This window comes from Rousettus aegyptiacus, unplaced genomic scaffold, assembly GCF_014176215.1.
Source record: "Rousettus aegyptiacus isolate mRouAeg1 unplaced genomic scaffold, mRouAeg1.p scaffold_m13_p_1, whole genome shotgun sequence".
Taxonomy (NCBI): domain Eukaryota; kingdom Metazoa; phylum Chordata; class Mammalia; order Chiroptera; family Pteropodidae; genus Rousettus; species Rousettus aegyptiacus.
This window is the reverse complement of record NW_023416284.1, coordinates 99,549,877-99,565,679: the sequence shown is the minus strand read 5'-3', so window position 1 is coordinate 99,565,679 and position 15,803 is coordinate 99,549,877. Positions and strand designations below refer to the sequence as shown.

General features: G+C 48.5%; 1 protein-coding gene and 1 long non-coding RNA gene across 2 annotated transcripts in view; both read right to left on the bottom strand.

Moving 5' to 3' along the window:
* PPP2R5D (protein phosphatase 2 regulatory subunit B'delta) overlaps nucleotides 1–15,803 on the bottom strand; it is an 18,265-nt gene extending 2,462 nt beyond the window's left edge. Inside the window, exons 1-12 of the mRNA XM_016128635.2 lie at nucleotides 15,661–15,803; nucleotides 10,977–11,054; nucleotides 2,818–3,046; nucleotides 2,370–2,569; nucleotides 2,168–2,278; nucleotides 1,950–2,042; nucleotides 1,392–1,522; nucleotides 1,197–1,256; nucleotides 981–1,089; nucleotides 713–766; nucleotides 258–428; nucleotides 27–154 (exon numbers count right to left, since the gene is read on the bottom strand). Of these exons, the coding sequence (XP_015984121.1) occupies nucleotides 27–154; nucleotides 258–428; nucleotides 713–766; nucleotides 981–1,089; nucleotides 1,197–1,256; nucleotides 1,392–1,522; nucleotides 1,950–2,042; nucleotides 2,168–2,278; nucleotides 2,370–2,569; nucleotides 2,818–3,046; nucleotides 10,977–11,054; nucleotides 15,661–15,687 (1,391 nt within the window). The 5' untranslated portion in view covers nucleotides 15,688–15,803. The remainder of the gene's footprint in view (nucleotides 1–26; nucleotides 155–257; nucleotides 429–712; nucleotides 767–980; nucleotides 1,090–1,196; nucleotides 1,257–1,391; nucleotides 1,523–1,949; nucleotides 2,043–2,167; nucleotides 2,279–2,369; nucleotides 2,570–2,817; nucleotides 3,047–10,976; nucleotides 11,055–15,660) is intronic.
* Nucleotides 3,054–9,860, bottom strand: LOC118600444. Its single transcript, XR_004950111.1, has 3 exons — nucleotides 9,768–9,860; nucleotides 9,377–9,637; nucleotides 3,054–9,291 (listed from the first exon to the last, which is right to left on the bottom strand). It is a non-coding gene; the product is annotated as an uncharacterized LOC118600444 (long non-coding RNA).

The window sequence follows — 15,803 nt, the reverse complement described above, 5'->3', positions numbered from 1 at the left end:
AGCCCAACCGCAACCCAGACTCCTACTTGTTCCAGTGGCTCTTGGAGTTCCTGTAGAGTGCAGGGAACATTATGGGGAGGACTCGGGCAGCATTGTCACTTATCAGGCTCATGATGTACTCGTTGTTCCAGTAATAGAGCGCACGCTCTGCCACCTGGTGGGGACAGGCAGGACTCAGTGAGGATTCTGCTTGCTTTGCTTAAGACTCCCCTCATTGTCTGGGAGACAAGCTGGGATATGCTGGGTCTAGGTCTCACCTGGAAATGGGGGCTGGAGACACATTTGGCAAGCTGGCGGAAGAGTGGTTCCATCACTTTGCTGAACTCTGAAGGTTCAATGACATCTAGAATCTCCTCTAGCTCATTCAGGAACATCACCTCCTTGGGGCTGTGGGTCTTGGGCCAGAACTTGAGAAGTCCCACAATCACCTGTGAGACAGACGACAGGAGTAAAATTCTCACACAATACCTGCCTGGTTCTACTGGAAGCCTTCCTATCCTCCCCTGCCCTGTCCATAGCTTGGGTGGCCTCAGCTAACTGTTCACGTTTCTCTGGATCTATTCGTAGGTGTACACAGGTTTTACTTCAGAGAAGAAGAATCACCTGTTGGGCCACATCCCCCAAGCACCTGCTTACGGCACTGCTCAATAGGTACAGACTAGCAAGTGATGCTGACAGAAAGGTGTACCCTGGGGCTTTTAAGGGGAATTACCGGCTCAGTGAGACTGCTTTCCTTCTCCAAGAATTGTACCACACAGTATGCCAGCTGCAAAAGATTGAGGTAGAAAGGAAGTCAGGTGCAGGACCCAAGTCTCACAGAAGTCAGTGACAGAAGCAAGACCCCAGGATGGAAGAGGAGGTGTAGAGAGGAATTATCCTACTCGTTCCCTCTGCCACCCCTGCAGCTGGAATACCTTCCCTCTCTCTCTTTTCTCTTTTACCAGCGTCAAGGATCATCAATCAGTAGGAAGGCAGCTCACCTGAGGGTGGTAGACACTCAGGGACTTGACCTTGTGAAGGGGAAGCAGGACACGGATAAGGAACATCTTATGCTCTTCCTTAAGGGGCAAGGCAAAGCCATTGATGATGCTACAAGTTAAGGGAGGTTTGTTAGGACCAAAGGGCCTGGTCCAAGCTCAATGTAGCAATCCTCCCAACCTTTTTCAGGCATGTGTGCCCCCACCCCCACCTCTCACCTGCCCAGGATCTCCAGGAGCTCAGCAATCCCATTGTGATGCTCCGTCTCATAGATGAACCTGAGGGAAGAAAAAAAGGTCTCTTGACAATCCCCGATGCCCCTCCAGCATTCTGCAGTCTCCCCTACCTCCCTTCTCCCACAACCGCCTTGGTGGGGGCTTGCTTTGCTCCTGAGCCTGAGCTGCTGGCCTCACCTGTAGAAGATGTGGTTGATCTGCCTACGGATATAAGCCCGGAGCCCCAAAAACTTGCCATAGATGCGATGCAAGATGGTCTTGAGGAAGTCCCGCTCTCGAGGATCCTCACTGTCAAACAGGTCCAGGAGCTGGGAGCAGGTGGGAGGAAAAGTGGTGAGTGAGGCAGGAGCCGAGGAAGGCCAGGCTGGCATGACACAGGATCCTGGCCAGGGGAAGCCCAGAGGTTCTCTGGAGATGGGGGATGGGGACAAGTCTGGAAAGAGTGATTCTTTATATTGCTCTACCCAAGGTAAGGTCTGAGTATGCATATTTGCATACCCCCATTGAGGGGGGGGAGAAGTACCTGTGTTGCTTTTTTGTTTCCTTCCATTATGCTGGAAGCTTCTTAAGGGCAGAGTAGGTTTGTTTAACCCCCATAGTCTCCTGTACCAGACACAGCTGAAACCCAATATATTCAGTAGAAGGAGAAAGAGCAGCTGGGACTGGAGTGAGGAGATGTGGTGCTAGAGTTCATGCACTGGAAGGAGGGGAAGGACAGAAACTTAAGGCACTCACAGCAAGGACAAACTTCTGGTCAATGTACTTCTTGGCTATGTTTGGCTGGAAATCAGGAGACTCAAGGAAACGTAAGAAAAACTCGTACACGAGCTGCGGGGGGAACGGAGCATCCTCTTAGGGGGTATTCCCCAAGGACTGGGAGTTACTCCTGGCTGCAGGTGTCAGAATGCCCCAGTCCCTGCAGCCAGGGCCAACCTGCCCCCTTGCCCTGGTACCTGGAGATGTGGCCACGCAGCTTCCAGAGTGGGCTCATCTTCCTCTGGGTCAAACTCGGCACCAGTAGGATTTGATGAAGGTGGCAGTGTCCGGAAGAGATTCACTGAAAACTGAGGGGTAGGGCACAGGTGAGAGCTCCATCTGGATTTCTCTGCCCTCTCCCCCCAACCCCTGCCTGCTTTCCCCTTTCCCTGTGCCCACCATGGTGACAGCCTCGGGGTAAATGGCCTCGGTGACAACATCGCGGCTATGGGTGATATACTCCACCATTTCATTGAGTCCTGCCCGCTTCACCTCCTTGAATTTGAGGTCACTGAGTGGGTCTGACACAAAGTCAAAAAGGACACAGCACTGGCGCAGCTTCTGGATAAACAGCTCCTCCCGCTCCTGGGTTGGCGAATCTGGGCAGGGTCGGGCAGACAGTCACATTTTCCACCCAGTTCTTCCCCGACACGCCCCACGTGCCATATAAGGCTTTCACCTACCCATCCTACCTCCGCCCTGCTCCCCTAGCACTCCCAGCCCCTGCACAATGCCCTCTCATATTCACTAGAACTCCCATCCCCCCAAAATACCCCAAACTTCCATTCTGCCCATACTCAGTGCCCACTAGACCTAGTACACCAGCCCCCCTGACCTTTCCAAGTACCTTTCAGAGCAGGAAGCTTCTGCAACTCCCGGTTCTTGCTGAGGTTGAAGCGGGAGGAGCTTTGCCGCCGCTCCTTCTTGACAATTTGGGGCCCCCCTGAGTACTTGATTTTGCTGAGCTGCGTGGGGGGTGGTGTGCTGTTGCTGGGACGCTTGTTGGATGATGGTGGCTGAGACTGGGGCTGTGGCTGTGGCTGCGGTTGTGGCTGTGGCTGTGGCTGTGGCTGGGCCTGGTCAAACAAGTGAATTGTTGAAGCCTACTCCCCAAACTACTCCTCCCACCCCAGGCCCCACCTCCCAGTCCATTTATGCCTGTGCAGACCTGGGCATCGAGCAGCTGTCACCTGTCCTGAATGAGCTAAGGCCAGGGTCAGAGACAACTATGTTTTATCCCTGGAAGGGAGTGGTCACAAAGTTGTGTCTCCCAAAGTGATGCCTACTGCCTCTGCATCATGAGCCCTCAAAATGTTCACTCCAGTTCATGAACAGGCAGAAAAGATGGATTGATAGTGACAGAAGTCAGAAAAGTGGCTATCTTTCCAGGGCTGGGGTGGGGGTGGTGAGGGTTGGTGAGGGGTAGTGTGTGGGTATTGACTTGAGAAGGGGCATAAGGAACATTCTAAGTAATTCTATATCTTGACTGGATCTGGGAAGTGGTTCATAGCGTATACCTATGTAAAAATTCACTGAGCAGACACCTAAGATGACTATTGTACCCCTTTACTGAATGTGTGGCATTCTTCAATTAAAAGTTAAAAGAAATTCATTCCCGTATCTCCGCAATTTAACTACTAGAAATAAGCTTAAGAAAAATCCTAAATATAAAAGAAGACTTTGGCCTTTTCACACTTTTTACAGCCTTCTTTGTAACAGCAAATAGATAGACAGGATATCATAGAGTTAAAATTATGTTTATAAAAACTATGTACTAAATATTATCATACATGGTTCTGCTGTGAAAAATATTTACATAGTTATAGTAATTTACCAAAAATTGGTGATAAGTATTTGGGGAGAAGAGGAAATGTCTACGTAGAGGTATAAGACATCGAGGCCTTAATTTTCCACAGCATGGAGTCGATAGATAATCTTGAAATCTCAAAAATTTTTTTTAATGAAAGTGGGAGGTGGTAGACGGGGTGAAAGGGGTCAAATATGGGATGACAGAAAGAAATCTAACTATGGGTGGTGAACACACAATGCAATATATGTTTGCCTTACTGTTGAATTGTACACCTGACACATACTGGGTTTCGTTAACCAGTGTCACCATAACTGACTGCCTAACTAACTAACTAGCTAAATAAATAAATGATAAAGGAAAAAAAAAAAAGGCAGTAAAAGAATCTTATTTTGAAATATAGAAGTCAATCTCCAAGGAGAGAGTCAGTTGAAAGTGACTGCCACAAAACGACAGAAGAGGGCCTAGTCAGGGATTGCCCTTTTCATTACAAGCCCAAGACTTTCTGAACGATGTACATGTTCACGTTTATCACTCTGATAAAAATTTAAAATAAAGCAAAGAGCCAAAAACTATGTAATGACAGAAAACTGCATCCTATGCTAAGTGAAATAAGGATAATATATTACTGTACATGCAAAATGAACTCTCCCATACTACTACACAGGCACAGAACCCGAAACCTGGTGAAGAAGAGGAAAGAACAAGAGCAAGCCCACCACTGTGGTCATGACTCTCTCCTGTGGTAGCAGAATGAATGACTTTTTTCTATTCTATATTTTGTACAAGCTGACACTGCTTTGATAATGGGAGAAATATGCTCATTTTGAAAAGTTATCTCTTTACTTCCTCCTAGACACTGTCAGAGTCCCACAAAGCCCATTTTCAGAAGTATACACACATATTTGCAGAGCTGGTTACCCATAGGTACTGTCAAGGTAAACCCTTGTTGGAACAGGGCAGCCCTTACCCCTAGAGACTGCAGTAGCACCAGAAGAATGAGGACACATCCAGCTGGGTACCCAAGCTGCAGGGAAGTTGTCCTATCCTCATACCTGCCATCCCTACCACCTCCTCTCCAGCCATCCTCCACAAACTCTCACTTCACACGATAAGGAGTGGGAGAATTTGAAATCCCCTGGGAAGGGGGAAGGGAAGAAAGCAGAAATGTAATGCTTTGTAAGCTCTGAATCTTTTATTGAAACAATTATGTCGAGCTCGTGATCTAACTGGAGATCAGAGAACAGGAGGGGAGCACAGGGTCCAGCTCGGGGCAGGCCTTGGGTCCAGAGTAGTTCATTACCACCACTTTGACCATGTGGCCCTCTCCTCTACCTAAAATGGCAGCCCCCAACACCAATTTGATGAGGGGAGTGCAAGCAAGTGGGGCAAAGGAACCATCACACATCTCTCTTGTCATGACCAGCTGTCAAACAGTGTGGTCTTGTTTAGACAGTGCGAGGCACCTTGAGTCCTGTATGTGACAGATGGATTACATGTTGGTGGAAGCGAGGTAGAGAGGTGGAAATTTGGGGGGCCAGAGCCTAGTATGCATCAGACTCTCCCCTGCTTTGGGCCTCCATTTCCCTGTCATAGAAACAACCAAACCCTTAATGGAGCTTAATGGTCAAGGGCAGACTGAACCTGAATGCCTGGATTTGATTCCTGGTTTTGCCATTTATTAGCCAAAAGTCATACAGTCTCTCTGTGCCTCAGTTTCTTCATCTGTAAAACAGGCATGACAACAGTGCCTACCTCACAGGATTATAGGACTGTAATAAGGCTTTATACAAACAGTAGTATATGGCACACAGATGTGTTCTATAAGCAGTATCTTCTATTACCATTACTACTACTATTATTATTATTAATTATTTCCCATCCCTGGATTTTAGGAATGTAGCCTGGAAATTCCTGAAATTAGTACACCTCAAATGTCCTTAGAGTCCGTTATTTTCCTTGTTTTAAAATGGGTGAACCCAAGAAGGCACTGTATCTTTCAAGACCCAGCTTAAGTCCCACCTTTTTCCAAAAAGCCTTCTCAGATGACTCTGGGACTTGGGTATCCACCCCATGTTCCTGACCTGACAGTACTTGTCTGTTCCACTGGCTCTGTGATCATCCTCGGTGACTCCTCTTGCTCTGCTTATTTGTGTGTTATCCTCCCACTAGATAGCAAGTCTCTTGAAAGCCTGGACCCCAGTTTACACCACTCTGGGTCCCCTCAGCACTGGCACCTAATAGGCATTCAATGGATGTCTGATTGGTTGACTGACTGGGGGCCAAGCCGAGGCCCCTTCCCATAGGCCCTTCTTGTCCTGACCTGGAAACCCTCAGAACAGAGCTCTGGACAGAGGCAGAAGCAGAGTAGGAGGGAGAAACATTAGTGGTCCTAGTGTGAGGAGTTCTGTGGCAGCAGCAGAACAAGACAGAAAGAACATGTCTCTCTCCACCCTCCCAGATAAGACGCAGACACCCTGAACCTCCACAAACCTTATATTGAAGGCACATCCAGGAAAAAGAGGCATTCTTCCCAGAAAGGGAAAAGCAAGGCCTCACTTCTCTCTGCTAGCAAGGAGAGGTTTGGACCAGATCAGTGGTTTCCCAACCATTCTCCACATAAGGTTTCAAGAGAAGAGGGGATTGCATGGCTAAAAATCAAAGTTTAAAACCATCCAACGAGTTAGTACCTTCCCCACTAGGATTACATTATTGAAGGCTGGAGCGGCCAAGGAGCAGCTGAGCAGGCTGAGTATGCCTCACCTCCTCCCCACTGGGCCACCCTGTTTTATAAGGAACACTGGCTCCCGGGCCCCAGATGCAAGAAGCATCCAAGAGACGGCTGGTCCAGCCAGCAGAGCCCTTGACTGCCAAGCCTCGATGAGGTGTCCCTCGATGAGGTCTGTTCACCCTTCACTAGAAGCATGTTTGTCAGAAGGGAAGTATGGAGATATGCCAGTGGCTCACTTCATGTTCAACACTTTCTCCTAAAAGCTCCAGCTTCTAACTTCTCCTCCACTGAACTGAGCTGCAGGTAGGAAGCAGGTGAGTCCCCAAGAGAACTTTCTGAAGCCATCGGAGCATGAGTGAACACTGACTGAAGGCAATGTTGCCAACATGCCCTCCACTTCCTACTATGTCTTGCCTGGTCCCACCTGTAAAACTCTGTAGTGGCTATTTCCTCTGCCTGAAATACCTTCTTCTCACACTTCTAAACTCTTGCAGGATCCAAACTCCAAGAAGGCATCCTAAATTCAGGCATCCAGCAATCAAGTGGCACTTTGAGTTTCCGCACCACACTCAGGAGACTGCAACTACACTCGCTCACTCTGAATCAATCCTGGTCCATCCTGATCCTAACACAGCCCCATATTTAAACACAAATTAAATAGGAGATAGATATATTATTTAAGCACTGTAGAAAGTATTGTAACCAAAAGGTGAAAGATAAACAGTGAAAAATGCAAAGATAAATGTTATAGCTTTTGCATAATGAACTAACTAGCCAACTAAAAGTCATTTTAGTTTAAAACCCTGAAAATCAGAGGCATTCTCTCCTCTACTGACACCTAGAGCTCTAACTAACTGTGCTTAATTCTTCCTTCATTATTCAATAAACATCATGCTAAGCTTTAAGAGATTAAAAGGTGAATAAGGCATGGCCCTTGCCCTCAAAGAGTTCACAGTCCAGTAGGCAAGACAGACACAAATGCGGCTAACAGTACAAGGGAAATGCAAAAGCAGAGACAGCAACAAAGGATATGGCAACACAGAGAGGGCTGAGTTACAAACTCTGCCCGGAGAGTAGGGAAGAGGTCCCTGAAGAGGTGACTTTTGATTTGGCTCTTAAAGGATAAACACGGTTTAGGCAAAGAAAGAAAGTAGAGAAATAAAGCAAGTGGACTCACATCAACGAGGGCCCTGAGCCATAAAAAAGTTCATTATATCAGAAGACGGGAAAGTCCAGTGGGACAAGAAACCAGAATGGATGGGTGCTAGAATAATGGGTGAGGCCAGCCCAGAAGGGCCAAGGGTGTAAATCTGAATTTGTGCACAATGAAATGCCAGCATAGGTTTCTAAGTAGAGGACTGATAAGGCCAAATATATTTTTTGGGTAACAACTCTGGCTACAGGGAGATCAAGCTGAAGTTGGGGAGAATGGAATAATTTCTTCCTCCCTCTGTCCCCACTCCCAGGATGCAGGACAGGGCACAGCACATAGAAAAGTCCACAGTACTGAATTGCTTTCTTAAAAACAAACCAAGAAAGACCCTGCCTTCAGGGAAGGTCACAGTGAGTCTGACCTAATTAATCAAGGCTCTTTCCATTCTAAGATTCTGTTCTAGAATCTTAGAGCAGGTGTATCATGTCAACAAGAACACAGAGAACTGGCTCCCAAGCCACAGAGACCTGGGTTGAATTCCAGCTCTACTTTTTTACTGCTGAGTAAAAACTATTGAACATCACTAAGCCTCAGTTTCATCTGTAAAATGGGGATAATGATGATAACAGAATGACCTAAAGGGAATGCTGTAAACATTAAATAAGAAGATTATAAGATTAAACGCATGAAAAGTATAGTGCCTAGTACAGAGCGTACTGAGAAGAACAGTGTCCCCCCAAAATTAACATCAACTCAACATCTGTACATGTGACCTTATTTGGAAATAGGTCTTTGCAGATGTAATCAAGTTAAGATGAGGTCGTACTGGATTAGGATGAGCCATAAATCCAATAGTACTAGTGTCCTTTAAGAAATGGGAAATTTGGACACAGAGACACGAAGACACACAGGGGCGAAGGCCATTTGGAGCCGGAGGCAGAGACTGAAGTGATGCATCTATAGGCCACGGAATGGCAAAGATTGTTGAAAGCTTTAAGACTATAAGAGAGAAGCACGGAACAGATTCTTCCCTAGAATCTCCTAGGGAAAGAGGGAAATGGCCTGCGGACACCTTGGTTTTAGACTTCTGGCCTCCAGAACTGTGAGGGAATAAAGCTCTGTTATTTTAATCTACCTGGTTTTTAGTAATTTGTTATGGCTGCCCTAGGAAACTAATACACAAGTTACTGTTCAATAAAAAGAATGTTGGCTGCTATAATTATTAGTATCAACTGGAAAGACTGGCAAATGCTCAACACTGGGTAAATTTGGCTATAAGAGCCCCAAATTCTGGACTAGGCGAAGGACAAAGGAAGGACCATGCCAAACAGCTTTTGGTGATCTGAACCTCACAGCCTGGCCCCAAACTTTTCCACCATCCCTTTGCCTGGGGCTGCGTGGGGGCACGTCCAGAAAATTATGAAGCAGAATTCCTGAAGCTGCCTGATACAGGTGAGCCATAAGTAGCATTTCACAAAACAGATCCCAAAGTGAACTCAAGGCTCTCCTTTTCCAGAGGGCTTGATACTGACCCATTGCCTTTAACAGTTTTTTCCAGAAAGGCCGTGGAGAAATCCTAGAAGCTGGTCTCAGCATATTTCTTACCCTGTTTGAGCCTTCATTTTCCCATCTATAAAAGGAGAGGGTTAGACTCTAAGTTTCCTCCCAGCTCTAATTTGAAATTGGTTTGTTTACTCAATTCACCCTTCACTCACAAATGCATTTAAATGCTGGTGCCTCCACTGTACCAGGCCCTTTGGCATTGAAGGAGAGCTTTCACCAAGCTCACGCACTAACACAGGAGCAAACTGATAAACGATGAATTCACACGAATTGTTTCATTACAGCTCTGGTTCAGTGCTGCTAAGGGTTGTACTAGGAGACAGATGAGCAAACAGCAGGAGCGATGACCTCGTCTTGGGGATGGGGGTGGGTGGTCAAGGAAGGCCACTTTTAGAAAACGACATCCAATCTATCTAAAAACCAAACAGGTAGGAGTTAGGTAGGCGAAAGGAGTGCCCCACCTAACTATTCCTTTCTGTCCCCTTAAATCCTGTTTCTAAGTTTCTCTTGTTGCTTTGAATGCCAGTTGCCAGCTTCCAATACCTTCCCTCTGGGTCCCACAGATGTCGTCATTCGTGAAGAAGAGACTGAGCCCAGATGATCTACAGTGAACCAAGTGCATGAACACACGGGTGTGGGGAAGAAGCCGGCTCCTTCCCTCAGAGCTCCCAGTCTGGTGGGTAGAAATACATGTAGGAACAAATAGTTTTAACACCCAGTGTTAAGTACTTTCCTAGAGACCTGTTCAGATTACTGTGCCGGTGCAGAGGAAGGAGGAATTTATCTTCAACAGTCCTCAACTCCCATATCCATAAAATGGGGGGAACCCATCCTGCTTCTTCTGATTACTCAAATGAGGCCTAAAATGATGGTCACAGGTGTGAAAAGTGCTTGGATCTCTTCGGAGGTGATAGGAACCAGAAGTACCCAGAAAAATCTAAATCCAGAATTAACCCCAGTTGTTGATCAATCTCTTCTCCCAAAAATACACCAGACCTGCCCATAATTAGAGAGCTCTGTTTACTGTTCTCCCTCCCTCTCAGCAGTTTAGAACAGGAGGCAGGAAGCAGAGAAATTAAGGATCACCAGCTCCTTGGTAATATGGGCACTTGTTCAATGTGTTCACAGGATCATGTGCCATCCCAAGCACCCCACTGAGCACATTCACAAACTTTCTGGACTTCCTTAAGTCCTTCCACCCTCCAGTGCTCTCTCCACTTGCTATTTATTGCTTTACAGCCCTAGATTGCCAGGCTGCACTGACCTCTGCTCACGGCTGTCCTTCAGTAGCTCCCATTTGATCGGGACCAAGGGCAGTGGGCCCAGCCCTGCCTGACTCAGGGACACCAGCCACTCCCCACCCCTGCCCCACCCAGAACCACACTGAAGCCACTTGCCACCCCCAATGAGCACCTATGTACTTCTTCCCTTTACCCCAGGACCTGGTACCCCTAGCTTTTTGCCCTAAGGAAAAAATAATTCTCAATACTCAAGACTGGTAGAGAGAGAAACACCTTTCATAGGAACCCCTGGGGAGTCTGAAGATTGGGAAAGCTTATTTGGTCTATACCAGCTAAAGGAAAAGCCTGTCTGAGGGCAGTCTGGGTTGTTCAGGTCTCTCCCCAGCTGTGGAAGCCTCCTTCCCTTCTGCCTCAGTAACTTCTGGCCCCCTGGGATTCCTCATCCCACTAGCCATCCAGCAGTTGGAGCTGGTGCCTGTAGCATAACTAGGGCGGCACCCATGTTCATTACCTCTTCAGTGTTCTCGCCTCCACCATCCTTGCCCGAGCTGCTGGGTTTGGCTGCACCTTTGGCAAGCTTAGGGGGCTCCTAAAGGGAGAAAGTGGAGGTAAAATTAGCAGATGCCAAGGGAAGGGAAAAGCCTTGTCTAGACTTCTTTGTCTTTGTTGTAATTATCCTCTGTTCAATTTAATCAACCAACCATCCGAACCACTAAGCACTTACTTTGTACCTAATCCAAGGAAAGGGGATTTGGGGTACACAAATGGAAATTCAGTCCCCCCAAGTTTAAAATCTGCTTGGGAAGACACCTCCAATACACAGTTGCTCTTTCGCATCCCAAAGCTGGTGTATGAGTTAGGGCTTGAGTGGGCTTCTGTCAAGACTAGGGTGGGAATTCTTAAAAGCATCATGGAACAAGCTGCTGAAACTGGCTTCTGGCTAAAATGTGCAAAGGGTGCCTGAGGCGCTCATGCTGGAGGGGAAGGATCCACCACTCTCCCCACAAGGCCATCTGGAAAGACCTGGAGGCATTTTTTCGGAGGTCCTGAGTAGTATCCAGACCAGTAGTAATCAGTGGGGCCCAGTGATGCTAACAGGTATGGAAATTGACCCAAGAATGTCTTGGTGGACAAGCACAGGGACAAGGATGGGGGTAAGGCCTTGAATTACTACAAAGAGTGAGTACTAGTCCCAAGTCTCCCCTGGGAACCTGGCCACTGGCTCAGAGCCCTGGCCTGCCCAGCATCTCTTCCTATGCTTCGGGCCAAAAAAAGCAACTGCACAGGAACAGGATGGGGAAAATGTGAAAAAGACTTGGGGATTTAGGTCTGACTGCAAGCTAAAAACAAATCATCCGTATGCCATGGCTGCCACAGCAGCTCACATGACCTTCCGTCCACTTAAGGGACCTGTGTGAAGTGCTTGGCACTGGAGGACATGGAAGCGCCCCATCCTTGGCACTGACGGAGCCACTCAAAAGGATCTGGTTTAGCTGTGTGCATCGAACTTTAGGAGGGACAAAGACAAATTCTAGGTTTTTTTTTTTCGGGGGAGAAATACAACCCATACTGGGAGTGGATTCAAAAGCATGTCCTGAGAGCAACAGCTGCAGGAACTGCAAGAGGTAACAATGGAAGGGAGGAGTCATGGCAGGAGGGGGAGCAAGAGGGATCTTTACAAATAATTAAAGGGCTGCCCTGTGGACTAAAGATGCAACTTGTTCTATGCAGATCCAGAGGCCCAAGAGCCATGGACTAAAGTGGCAGGAAAACAGGCTGAGGTTCCAGCCAAGGAAGAATTTTCTCCCAGAGCAGCTGCACAGAAATCAGCGGCCTGGAGAGGCTAGAAACTCCCCAACTCCAAGCGCATTCAAGCTGGGGAGCATTCATGCCTCCACTAAAGCCTGTTGCAGAAGGGATTCAAGCCTTAAATGAAGACTGGATTGGAGATCCTTGGAAATCATTTCCAGCTCTGAGATTCTGTGACTCAGTAGCACCCGAGCCCCTTCAGTGAGAAATGTTAAATCAAGTGATTGTGACTATGGGGGCAAAAGGATTTCACGGAGAAGAGAGCTCTGTGTGGGTGGGAGTAGGGGGAGGCTTCCTAGGGGTAGGGGGGAAGGAAACCTTTCTCAGGTGTGGAGCAGCTCCAAGCAGTCACACCAGCAGGCATGAGCAGCTCCTTCTTTGGGCTAGGCACTCTCCCACTGCCTGACCCGGCTGGGCACACTGACCCCTCGCCAAGTGGCCAAGGAGTGGCTCAGAGATGAGGTGGTGAGGAAAAGGATGAGGGGGTGCAGACAGACACAACACTGAGGTAACCATCTGCACACAGCCCAGATGTGGGCCCCTTGGACAAAGCTAACCCCTATTTATATATGTTTCGTCTCTCTACTTGATCATTAGCTCCTGGTTCCTTTTTGTGCCCCTCCACCCATCCTACAGCACTTAGTCATATCTCTTAGGGATGCACCCAAGAGACATCCCAGCTGTCTAGGTGTGAGTGGGTGTGAGTAGGTATGTATGGGAAGCCCAGGCCCACCATTCTTGCTCCCTGGCTGCCGCAGAACAGGTGAAGTGCACACACTTCAGCCCAGCCCAACAGACCAGTACGGCACGGCACCACGGTTTGGAGCCAGACCTGTGCTCAAGACCCTACTCTGACTAGTTATATAATCATGGGCAAGCTAACTAGCCTCTCTAAGTCTCAGTTTCCTCATCTATTAAGTCATGACAATCATGGTACCTAATTTCCTTAGCATAGTATCTGGTATGTGAAAACCTTAATGTTAGTCAATGTTGTCACTATTATCATGAAGAGAAAGTGGGAGGGAGCAGGAGTACCTAAAAAAGGTAAGTCTCAGATCAGTACATGAGGGAAGAGGGATGCAAATGCCCCCTAAGCGATTGACTCAGCATCCACCGAGTGCCTACTGCGTGCAAGGGAGATGCCAAATCAAAATGGAGCTTAGTTATTATTGCAGGGGAAAGAAAAGACTTGTCTACAATTAATTCCAATCCAAGAGAACACAAAAGGGTCATAAGTAACCTAGCAAGTATCCTGCAAATCAAGGGGAAGAGGGAGAGTTCAGGAAAGGCTTCAGAGAAGAAGCCATGAAGGATGGCCAGGATGGGGATCAACAGGGATGAAGAAGAAAGGGGAGAGATAATGGATGAGCAATAAAGATCCTCTATTCACCCCTTCTTTCTACCCCCCTGCCCATCCAGACAAACCTCAATCAAATGTCACCTTCTTCCTCTTTAGGGCTTGCCAATCATTGAAGGAGATCAAATGCAATTGGAAAGCAAAAGCAGAAAGTTAAACCTTAGAGAGGACCAGAGATGTCTACCCCCAAGCACCTGGATCTCTCCGACACTCTTTTCCAACCAAATACTTATTACTGTGGTCCTAGTAAATCTAACTAAAAATTTTTCTTCTCAATCATCTAGTAGAGAAAGGCTTTCTGTGGATGAGCCAGTATCTGTTCCAACAGACTGAAAACTACAGGTAGGTAAGGACTTCATCAGCTTCCCCGGAATTCCATGCCCCTCCTTGAAGAAGTGTGGCTGACTTGTGTGTGTATCATCTACAGCTAAGCTGCCCAAACCACCTAAGCATGCTCACTCCCCAAGGACAGGGCCTGGGTGGGTAACACACCCTTGCCCAGCTCAGCACCCCGGGAGGTTCAGTGCCTAGTACACTAACACCAACTCTACACTCAGAATATCAGGCCCTGAGAGGTTACAGGGACAACCCTGAATCAGAATGGCCTGGTGGATCTCCAACAGCCCAGGATAAAGAGTTTCATTGATAAGGTCAGAGATGGCAGTCCAGCAACTCAGCCAGAGGACAAGTGAAAAGCAAGACACCTCTAAGGTCATAAAGTTGGTTGCTTTATGCTGATGCAGAACACCAGGCCCAGAGCTATCTCCCACCACCAGGGGCCAGCCCAGGAGAGGATAAGCTGGGGGAGGTTGGAACTGGTATCCTAGCATCCTCTGTGTGAGTCTGTACCTCAAAGGAACCACATCTCTGAGTCAGACCTCAGCAACAGCATGAAATAGAGGGTAGAGAAAGGCAAGGATGAAGAACAGGGGAAGGCAGTATGGAGGTACAAGAGGAAGGTGAAAGAAGGCAACATCGAGAAACAGCATGCATCAGGACACCATGACAAAGGCAAGGATGCTCAGGGGTGGTTGGCTCATGGAGTGACTGATAGTGAGGGCAGATTCCGGATTTGTAGATAGTATGGCCCAGGAAAGACACAAGTACAGCACTGGTGCTGGAAAAAGGGGAAATAAAAAGGCTATCCTAAGATTAAGGGAAGGAGCCCGATCCGATTTGGAAAGGTGACTGCTTTAGAATCAACCTGGGAGTTGATTGATGCCCATTAAGGGGGACTCGGTACAGAAGAGACCTTTATGTCAGAAGCCCTGATTGTAGCTGGGCCTCCAGCAGTCTGTGTGACCTTGGCCAAGTCCCTTCCCCTGCCTTGGCCTCAGTCTCCTCATCTGTACTACTTGGGATTGCACTGAATGCACTCAGAGGTCCCGTCCAGCACTGACATTCTAAGGTTCCATAGACAGAAGGAAAGGCTCAGTCCCGGCTTACAAGTTTGTGTGTGAAAGAAGAACTAGAGGGAGGGGCCTAGACCAGATTTAGTTGAGAAGAGAGAAAGCAGAGCTCTTCTAGGTCAGGGAGCTTGGCAGAGAGGGAGAAGGGGCTGTAGGGGACGGTAGAGAAGGCCGGGCCAGGCCCAGGAGAGTGAGAAGGGGAGGGAAGGATCTTGGAGGAGGAGGTAGTTCTGAAGGGAGGTGCTGTCTCAGATGAGAGGCTGTCCCAAACGGGCAAATCGGTGGGGGATGGGGGAAGTGGTGGGGGTTGAAAAAGCAGGGGAGTGCCTTGGGAGTGAGGTAGATCTGGCGGCAGAGGGTTACCCTGAGCCGGGGCTAGGTGGAGGGAGGAAGGAAGGTCTAAGTGGGGGCACTCTATCCCGGACAAGGTGAGGGACCTTTCTCAGCTGCGGCACAGGCTGGGGGTGCGACCAGCAGCGGGGGCGGAGGGCTGGCCCAGGGAGTCCTGCGGGGGCCGGACCGGAGGGTCAGTCTGGGGCTGTCCCGGGCCTGGCTCGGGCCCCTCCCAGAGCTCCGCGCAGGCCCCAAGGCAGAGGCGCAGAGAAAAGGGCCACGCTCACCTTCTCCTTCTTCAGTTTATAGGGCATCTCGGCCCGTCCGGACCTGGCCCGGCTCCTGCGGCCCCGCTCCGGCTCCGGCTTTGCTCGGCCGCACTCGGCCCGCTCGGCGTCTCTTCGCCACCGCCTGCGCGCTGCGCCCGGGT